General features: G+C 40.8%; 1 protein-coding gene across 1 annotated transcript; it reads right to left on the bottom strand.

The window, feature by feature from the left end:
• Positions 1-299: 299 nt before the first annotated feature.
• vsx1 (visual system homeobox 1 homolog, chx10-like) lies at positions 300-9534 on the bottom strand (the record flags this gene model as incomplete). Its single annotated transcript, XM_083650795.1, has 5 exons — positions 300-565; positions 1870-2065; positions 3811-3934; positions 5464-5539; positions 9132-9534. 5 exons carry the CDS (start codon positions 9532-9534, stop codon positions 300-302), a joined length of 1065 nt encoding a protein of 354 aa, XP_083506921.1.
• Between the last annotated feature and the right edge of the window lie 968 nt (positions 9535-10502).

Here is a 10502-nt window from a genome sequence, read left to right as displayed (position 1 = left end):
CAGTAACATACATTTGATGATCACATCGTCCTATTTCTCCACTGCCACTTTCTCCATATTGTTGTTGCTATGGACACAGTATGGGCGATGGTGATTGGTCCCCTGGGAAAAGCAGGTCACGTCACCCGGCGCTTTTCTGAAAAGTTGAACATTTCTCAGCTTTTGAAAGCGCTCCGCTCTGAGGACAAAGCCGCCTGCTGCAGTGAACGCCTTCTGTGCATCTTGCGGACGCCTGCTGTTGCTTTTCATGAGGAAAGGGCACTACTCAGAAGATAAACGCTATATGGACTCTCTCGGCTTCAGCTCTGCTCGTCCGACTCGCTGCCGGTGCGTCTGTGGGCCGACGGGACGTCCTGCTGCTTGGAGGTGCTGGACAGGTCCATTGCCATGTCCTCCTCAGGTTCCTCGGGTCCCTCGGCCACAGCCTGCTCCCGGGACGTGGAGGACCAGGCTGAGTGTCCCCCCCGCTCCCCCGGCTCCCGCTCCTCACAGAGGGGCTCGGACCGGCCCGATTCCGGCGTCCCAGGACACTTCTTGGTCATTTCCAGAGACTTCTTGTGCATTCCTGAAAGAAGAGAGAGAGAGAGGGAGAGAGTCAACAAGGTTCACATCAGTTCAGCAAATTTACAGAAAAAACTACATGTAGGCAAAGCATATAGGCTACAGTACTACTGTAGGTTATAATAACTATTGTATATAAGGGTCCTATTTCTTAGGTCTATATAGTTATTAAAACAAAGTTGTGATGTTGAGAAAATGTTGAATCTAAAAATATGCTGTGTTTCCTATTACCTATACATCTGTGTCTGTGCACAGTGCACACATAGGTCCACTTATATGTGTGTGTGTGTGTATGTATGTATAAATGTATATTATGTCATATGTCTATAGTATAAATATGTATCTAAATGTATAATGTATGTGTAATGTGTATATGTGCATATGTGTAATTAAATGTGTGTATGTTATGTGAATGCTATATGCATAGTAGGCCTATGTGCATAAATGTGTCAATATGTAAATGTGTGGCTGTTATAAGTGTATATACTGTATGTATATGTATATATGCATCTATATGTATATCCTATGTATCAAAGTGTCTATATTATATATTATGTGTATATGTACATGTGTGTATGTGTATGTGTGTTACGGACACTAGTTAGCATCTCAGCACATCATTGAGATTTCCCACTTCCTTTCTATTCTGATATGGAACATTGATTTGATATAAGACAGCAGCTTATGCTCTTTTGGTAATATACTAGGTATCTCGCACTCTACGCGCTCTCCATTCCTCGCCCGCCCTGCAGCTCGCCGAGCTGGCCCTGCAGCTCGCATACGCAGCTGTGCTGCTGCGTGGCCTCGCCTGCCCTATTGGCTTCTGTGCAGGTGTGTGTGTGTGTGTTGCTCACAAAATGTTATTGCCCTTAAGTTTACATGTGCGCGTGCATGTGTGTGTGTGCCTCTTTACATCAGTGCCTATGACATCATCAGTGTTGTCATAAGATGATTTTGCTTTGATGACATCACTGATGACATTATCAGTCTTATGACTTCACTGATGACATCATCAGCGAGATGCCTAGTTGAAACAAACAAACCTAGTTTTTGGTTCCTGCACCTGCTTTACGTTTTTTGGATGTGCATTGCCCACTTTCTCCCTTTTATACTAAAAATGAAAACTACAGTTCCCATGATTCCTGGTGTGTGACGTCATTCCTTGTTTGCGGCGGTGTGCATTTGTGAGAAGTATATGTGTATTTGTGTGTAAGTGTCTATACTATGTACTATGTGTATATTTGTAAGTGTATATGTGTATTTGTGTGTAAGTGTCTATATGTGTATGTGAATATGAATGGCATTAACCTTGCGGTGGCTCACCTAGCAGCCAGGGAGCACAGGATCCCATCATGCCGTTCTTGGCAGAGTTGATGATGGACTCGGGGAGGGGGATGGAGTGGCGCACCATGGCGCCGTACAGCCCGTACTCCGCCATCACGCTGCTGCGGCCCCAGCACTTCTCACGCTTACGCCACTTCGCACGCCGGTTCTGGAACCACACCTGAGGCAAAAAGAAAAGAAAAAAGTGTTAAATAGCTCTACTTTCTGACAGCCATCACTGATATAGTGTTTGGTCAGTAACATGGCTCCTCCTCCGCTCTGCACTAATTCAGAAAATGTGTTTTCTGGGATCCCATCCCACTTTTATCCAATCAGGAGAGAGGATTCCACAAATGTATTTTCTGTTTACTGCAGACGGGAGGGACTGGGACCTGTGTGTGTGCGTGTGCGTGTGCGTGTGCGTGTGCGTGTGCGTGTGTGTGTGTGTGTGTGTGTCAGTGTGTGTGTAGTTTTGGGAATTCTAGCTCACGTAAGTTAGCTTGTTAGGTCAGCACAACTCTTCAAGGGGAGAGGTGACCACGCCCATTTAGGAGACCGGAAGAGTACCATTTCTTGCGGAGCATGGAACAAGCTATCTAGTCAATCATCTGATTCATCTCTGCTAATACATGTTCTAATTAGCCTATCTTTATTAAAGACCCCCTAAAGTAATGTTTAAGATGTATATAAAAATACTCATTGAATAGTAATTTGTGTCTGGTGGTTTTTCACACACACACACACACACACACACACACACACACACACACACACACACACACACACACACACACACACACACACACACACACACATTTAAATGATTTATTTATGTCCACATAGATACAGAGTACAAAGGACATAAACACTAGTAATGCAATCAGATGTTGGGAGTTGGTCAGATACAAGAGTGCCTAATTGGCGACCACAATAATGCATACAAAGAAGATATAATACCGCACAGGGTGATGACAAAGGCAGATTGACATACAGTTATACTGTAATACAAGATAAGGGACAGTATCCAATTTCATGGGTACAAAAAGCAGCGCCTCCTCCATATTGAGCGACTGCCAATAATAGCAGATACTGAACAATACCTTGCTAACTGTTTGGCCCTTCTCTTAGGTAGACCAGCCATCTGGAGGCCACTCACAACCAGCTTATGGACATGACCCAGGCTACCAAATATGAAAACTATAAGTTTACACCTGTAGCCCAGCACACACACACACACACACACACACACACACACACACACACACACACACACACACACACACACACACACACACACACACACACACACACACACACACACACACACGTTAAATTAGCTTGTTAAACTCCTTAAAATGACTTCCTTTCTTTCTGCCTCATTAAAAATGTCAAAGCAACCAATCAGGGTTATCTATAGAACAAGGGTTCCCACACTTTCAGCCCCCGACCCCCAAAATAACGGTGCCAGAGGCTCGCGACCCCCAGTATCCCCAGGGGTGGTTGAAGCATCAGGAGCCCCCCCTGATCCCTCCCCCCTCCTCCCTTTTCTTGCTCTCTCCTCTTTCCCCCTTCCCCTGCTCCTTCCCCACCTCCTCCCCTTCCCTGCTCTCTCCTCCCCCACATTTCCCATCCCCCCACCTCCCCCCTTTCCCTGCTCTCTCCTCCCCCATTCCCTCCACTCTCCCTCCTCTGCTCCAGCCCAACTCCTCCCTTTCCCTGGCTCCAGTATCCGTGATGGCCTTTTCAGTGAGCTCACAGAAACTTTCCACTTTCAGCAGGAGATGGTGAAAACAGCCTTAAAGTGCCAAACTCTGTATAGACTTAATTCTGCAGAGTGAAGCTCAAACACCCAACTGAAGGAACAAGAAGGAAACCAGATTTGTTTCTACTTTAAGGGTTCTTTATAGATATTAAGCAGATATGGACCTGTATCCTGTCCTCGGGCAGCTCGGTCTTCAGGGCCAGCATCTCCCTGGCGTAGACGTCAGGGTAGTGAGCTTCATGGAAGGCTTTCTCCAGCTCCTCCAGCTGGTGGGAGGTGAACACCGTCCTACAGACAGACAGATAAACAGACATATACAGACAGACAGAGACAGACAGACAGACAGACAGACAGACAGGCACACACATTGAAAAGTCTGTAAGTAAATTGACTTTGTGAAACAGGCTGAAGCTGCAACGATTAATCGATTAGTCAATCGTCAGAAAATGTATCTATTTTGATAATCGATTAATCGTTTTGAGTAGGCTAATTAAAAAAAAGTAAAAATTCTCTGATTCCAGCTTCTTGGATGTGAATATTTTCTGAAATGTCTTTCCTCTATGACAGTAAACTGAATATATTTGGGCTGTGGACAAAACAAGACATTTTGAGGACATCATCATGGGCTTTGGGCAACACTGATTGACATTTTATGACATCTTATAGACCAAACAACAACGAATCCATTCACTGAGAAAACAATCAGCAGATTCATCGATAATGAAAATAATCGTTAGTTGCTGCCCTTGACTAGGGTATTTGTTTCTAACAGCAGAAAGGAATGCTGGAAAGGAATAAAATGTTTCATTCTTCTTCTTCTTCTTCTTCTTCTTCTTCTTCTTCTTCTTCTTCTTCTTCTTCTTCTTCTTCTTCTTCTTCTTCTTCTTCTTATTATTATTATTATTATTATTATTATAAGATTTTGCAATTTATGTAATGACAACTGTCTGTGGATGAATATCACTTTTTTTAATGCAAAAACACAAGCATTGTTGAGACTGTTTAAATAGTATTATATTGCAGACAGATAAAACAAGGATAGCCTAACGTGCATTTTTTTGTCTTATTCTAGTCAGACTTATTCTGGTTGTTTATTGTTTTGTGTTTGTATTCCATGAAACCTCAAGAGTCACACAGAGAAACACAGAGGAGGCTTTCCATCAACAAATAACCAGTACAGAGAGAGTGAAGCTATAAGCTCTTTGTAATTTAGGAAAAAATTGAGTTGATTCACTTAAGCAACTCTAATATAAGTATTTATGTATGAGATCTGAGTGTCAGGCTGATGTTAAATCAATGCAAATAAATGAGAAATCAACAGCCTGCTGCTCTGAAAATAATTAATTGTTAATACATTTTTGGATCATGACTCTCCTCTCTGATGCAGAGTGCTTCTAGTTTAAAACCTTGAACTGAAAAAATAGACTAGGAAAAAACGAAAAATAACTGAAACAATATTCTGTAGTTACAAAATAAAATAAAATAAAATAAAATATCTTTAGTTTTAGTCGTGTCAATTACGTCAAATGTGTCAACATAACAGGCAACAGCATTGCATGTGTTTATTGAGACTGGCATGGGTCAAGCCTTCACAAAGTGTAGTGTTTGTAATGCCTATGAATAATAATAATCATCATCATCATCATCATCAAACTAGTCAACACTAAACTAAAACTAAACATTTGTAAACAATAAACATTAAACTGAAACGAGCAAACCCACTCTGAAGCTAATTTAAACAACCGAATTGAAAACAAAAATAAAAAACCGAAATAAAATGAAAAGATGATGACAACTAATATAATAACTGTGTGTACCTGTGTCTCCTCTTTTTCCTTTTCTGGGACGTCCCGGAGCTTTTCAAGTCGTTTCGGTCAGAGAGACGCTCCTCATCTGGAAAACAACAAGTGGTGAATTTAACAACGAAAGCACCCATTCAACCAGGAACAAGTTTAATCTGATGGGACGTCTTGACGGAGATAAGATGAAAAGATTCCCGTGGGGAGAACTGAAAGAAGAACTAAACGAGAGAACATGGGCTAATAAATAATTTGCCTTGATTTTTTTGTCCTTATGTGTGACCCTTTAAAATGTAATATTTAATATTTTGTTGTTCTTATGTTGTTGTTTCTTGCCTTGTCCTAATGTTATTGTTCAGAATTACCTTTATGCATTTGCTAAATAAAACACTGGACTCAAAAGTTCGGTAGCCTATTACACCAAGCTTAAACATTTAGGCCTATTTCATTGTTGTTGTTGTTGTGTTGTTGTTGTTGTTGTTGTTGTTGTTGTTATTATGTTGCAGATAACGCGATGATGGGAATCCGGGCCAGGTGATTTCAGCATCAAACGAAATTGACAGCTCCACTTTCATTTAACCCTCCTGTTTGGAGCACTGACCTAGTGGTTATTTGTATAAAAACACAATTTGATTAGGAAATGATTATCTTTATTCAATATGCTTTGGTTAAAAAGTAACTCAATGTGTAACTTGTAAATATTACTGAAATCCTATTGGTACTTATTGCTAAAAGTAATATATTATACCTGTAAAATGTTAGCCTTTTTGGATCGAGTTACCCCCAACACCGAATTCGACCTCATTGTAGGCCTACTGCCTCATTATTTTTTCAGCTTGATACTCGGTGACTTTTCCATGGGGAAATCTGGTAGGCGAAAGTGAAACATGATGGTTTTCGAGTTCCTTGTAGGCCTACCATGTTGAGCAAGCCGGACTGAGCCGAAGTGACAAAATTCCAATTTCAGCACCACGGGAAACGAACAGCTCCACTTCAACACAAAACCAGGCTGAGAAAGAAACCGCTATATGAACAGGGGTAGCTTCCTTTTACAGGCCCCTAACTAGGCTATATATTATTATTATTATATTATTATTATTACTATTATTATTATTATTATTATTATTATTATTATTATTATTATTATTATTATTATTATTATTATTATTGTTGTAATTGTTATTGTTATTAATACTACTACTACTACTACTAATAATAATAATAATAATACATTATTTGGTAATTGCACAGGTAAATGTTAAGTATTACCAGTCTTTTATCGCTAGCTGGTTATTGCTTTTTGCATGCAATAAACACAAACTTGTTACCGGTGTAGCAAGTTAGTACTTGGGTAATAGTGGAGGTTTTTCTTAGTAGGCTACTTCAGCCATATAGTTTCTCTGTATTGCCTACTTACTTGGTGATTACCCAAGGATAAGTCTATTAGGGGAGACCAGTAGCCTGTACTACGAATGTTGGATAAGAAGATCCAGGATCTGTCCCTTGATCTGGTTTGTCTAAACCAGATCAGCTCGATTGTAGTTAACTTGTACTACGAACCTCGTTTGCCAGTCGTTAACTCGAACCAGGTTTTTCTAATCAAGTTGACTGCGCGTGCACATGAAAATGCCCGTGCACACGAGCTCGTGCCCGCAAAAGAGGCGTGGTTTTTAACAACTAGCCAATCACAATGCAATATGGACCGCTCAGCTCAGAACTGTAGCTTTTACAGCGCCAGACACGCCTATTTCCTCATTCATCAAAGCCATCTATCTACTACTATGTCAGAATCAAAATCCGCATTGGATATTTTTAGTCTGTTCCCGCATGACTGTCTAAAGTTACCACTTTTATTCACATCAGTCATTTATTTGAAGAGCGGTTTCTGCCTCCACGTATCCTACAGCAGCTGAATTCACCCTCTCAATAAATTGCGAGTGGAAGCAATGTGTAGCCTAATGTCTCAGTCCAAAATCCGTAGACCATTTAGGCTCAACGAATAATAATGATGTCATGTTTAGTCGCACTGATTGAATAATTCCTATAGGCTATCAATAAAAAAAAGAATGATAAAAAAAATTAAAAGAGGCTTCTGAACGACACGGTATGTGCGGGCATAGATTTCATTTATAAAAAATAGCCTATTTTGTGGTCACATATATTGTCAGCAGAGTCGCATATCTCCATATTTCATATAATGATGCTGGAAATATGAAGTTCAATCACATCATACAGGCCAAAAGCAACACTTGCAGCTGCAAAATGCAGGAGTAGCCTAGATATGAATCATCTTAATATGGGATCGCCTGTGTGCAGGTGATCCCATATTAAATTGCTTAGATGTAGTAGGCTATTCCAGCATGTAAGCTATGACTATTTCAATTCCAACCCAACGTCAGTCTCAGCTCCGTTGCGCACACGGCACCGTGCGCTTTGGAGACGTTTATGTAACCTTTTTATGCCGGTTTAGTGATATTTCTCCACTCACTATTCAGCTGCAATCGATCAGCGGGATCAAACAACGTATCTAGGCTACTTGAGAGCACAAAAATGAATATATAAAAACATATTCCAAAGTGGTATAGGGCTTAATTAAAATAGCCAACAAGTGCAAGGCTTTAGTCCTTGATTAACATTACCATTGATTAACATTACTCATTCAACATTACAATTCGTGCTCCTTCCTAGATGGGAAACTCATCCAGAAAGGGGTTGGCCATTTTTCCAAACTGCTGATTTGATTGGTTCGTGGGCGGTGTATCTAAGGTCTAATCTTATCCTTGCAACTTAACCTGCTGCGGACCAGGTTAAGTGTGAAGCATAAGTTGCTATGGAAATATATGTCGGTAAGAAGTTAACTTGCTTTGTAGTACGGCTAAACCAGGTTTAAACCTGAAGTTACCTCGCTAAACCACTAATCTTGCTTTGTAGTACAGGCCCCAGGGATGATTGTAACACATTTTGCCTTAGTCCACATGAGAGTTTTGTGGTATAGATCTCTCAAATTTTCACATTTGACTGCCGCAAAATAACAATCACTGTAACCTCTCTATTATAATAGCAGACTTCATGAAATGATGTAAAATACAAAGAGTGCCATTGTTACAACTATACCCCAATACCAGGGTGAGTTGTGACAGCAACTGGGGTAAGCTATAACAACAATAAAAAAGAAGCAAAATCCCATTATTTCATTAGAACAGCTCTAATAAAAAAATTATGACTTATAGGAACCATTGAACCAGTTTAACATCTCTTAACTGCACATGGGTTGTATTTTTTCTTTGTTTTCTTTAGAAAAATAACTAAAATCTCCGTTGATTAAACTTGAATATAAGTCAATAAAAACTTGACTTACCAGGTAAATAGTAGAGCTACAATGTAGAGCTAATGATTAGTAGAGCTACAATGATTAATGATTAATTGCAGTGATCGACAGAAAATGAATGAGGACTATTTTAATAATTGATTAATCATTTTTAGTATTCTTTTTATAAGAAAAAAAGTCAAAATTATCTGATTGCAGCTTCTTAAATATGAACATTTTCTGGTTTCTTTATTCCTATATGACAGTAAACTGAATATCTTTGGGTTGTGGACAAAACAAGACATTTGGTCATCTTGGGCTATGTGAAACACTGATTGACATTTAGTGACTGAAAAGAGGACTAGAACCCAAGCCTCACCTGAGTAAGCTGCATCCCTCTGGGCCTCCAGGCTGCTGAGGTAGTGCCCCTCGCTGCGGGCCCCCAGCAGAGGCAGGTGTCCGGGCAGAAAGCAAGGAGTGCTGGCGGGCTGCTGTGCTGCTAGGCTGCAGAGGAAGCCCAGGCCCAGAGGCAGCGACCCGGGGCCACAGCCCGGGAACCCGGAGAAACCCCCGGGGAGTCCCCCGCCCGCAGGCCCTGCCCCTCCGGGCTCCGGCCCTGCCTCCAGCCCCAGCAGCTCGGTGATGGCGAAACCTTTGGAGCCACGGAATGCTCCGTGAAGCCCGCGAGACTTGTCCATCCCAAAGCCCGGGGACAACATCCGCACCCGGGGCTGCGGCTTCTCCTCCACGCCGCTGTCCTCTCGCGTCGTCAGGCTGCTCATCTCTTTGCTTCAGTTAAGAGGGGCAAACAGTCAAAAGTCCGTTTTAACGAGTTTACAAAACGTTTCTAAGACGATATTTGCTCAAACGGCCTTCCATAAAACGAACATTAACAAACATAACCAGCCAGAGCTATTTCATGTCATCTGATGTCCCTGGTCGTTAAGAGGTCACCGAAAAAATATCAGCTATAGAAAGACAACAAGCATAACATATAATATAAGAATATAGTCTAAATTCTAATTCGATACAAAAATAGTCTCTGTGTCTCTGAGTGACAACCCGGGACAGACCGAGCTACATTTATACTGTTGCAATCTCCCGGGATCACAGCAGGTAGCCAATCAGGAGCCAGCAGGCAGCAGCCCGCGCGGGCGGGGGCGTGTCCCCTTCCTCCTAATCCCAGAGGATTAATTGCCACCAATTTCCCTCCAATCCGATCAGGATTTTCTCCCCAGGCATCTGAAGAAGAGTTGTTTATTCTTTTTTAACTGTGATTTGTGTCAAAAAGAAACAGCCTTGTCTCTGTTATACTAATTTGTAACCTATTCTGGTGTTTATTATATCTGTTTCTAAATTAGATCAAGGAAGTTACTTTTAATTGTTGTTGTTGTTGTTGTTGTTGTTGTTGTTGTTGTTGTTGTTGTTGTTGTTGTTGTTGTTGTTGTTATTATTATTATTGTTATTATTATCCCTCAGTGTAACGTCATTTCTACAAAGATAAATGATGTGAACTGCTCATTTTATCAACTGCTTCAGAAGTTTTGTGTCATTTATTTTGGTCTTGTCCAATCCTGTATTTGTTTTCTTCCAAGATGTCTACATTCATGTCTCATTATTGATGCTGAATTTTCCCTTTCCTAAGACAATGTATTGTTTGTCTTTTTTTAGCTAAAATACCAAAGCAAATCAATATGAATTTGATTCTATAACTTATATTACTTGCAAAGTCACATATTCACAAGTTTTC

The sequence above is a fragment of the Poromitra crassiceps genome, assembly GCF_964638095.1.
Source record: "Poromitra crassiceps genome assembly, chromosome: 14".
Taxonomy (NCBI): Eukaryota; Metazoa; Chordata; class Actinopteri; order Beryciformes; family Melamphaidae; genus Poromitra; species Poromitra crassiceps.
Note: the sequence above shows the minus strand (reverse complement) of the source record. Positions and strands in the feature narration are given on the sequence as shown.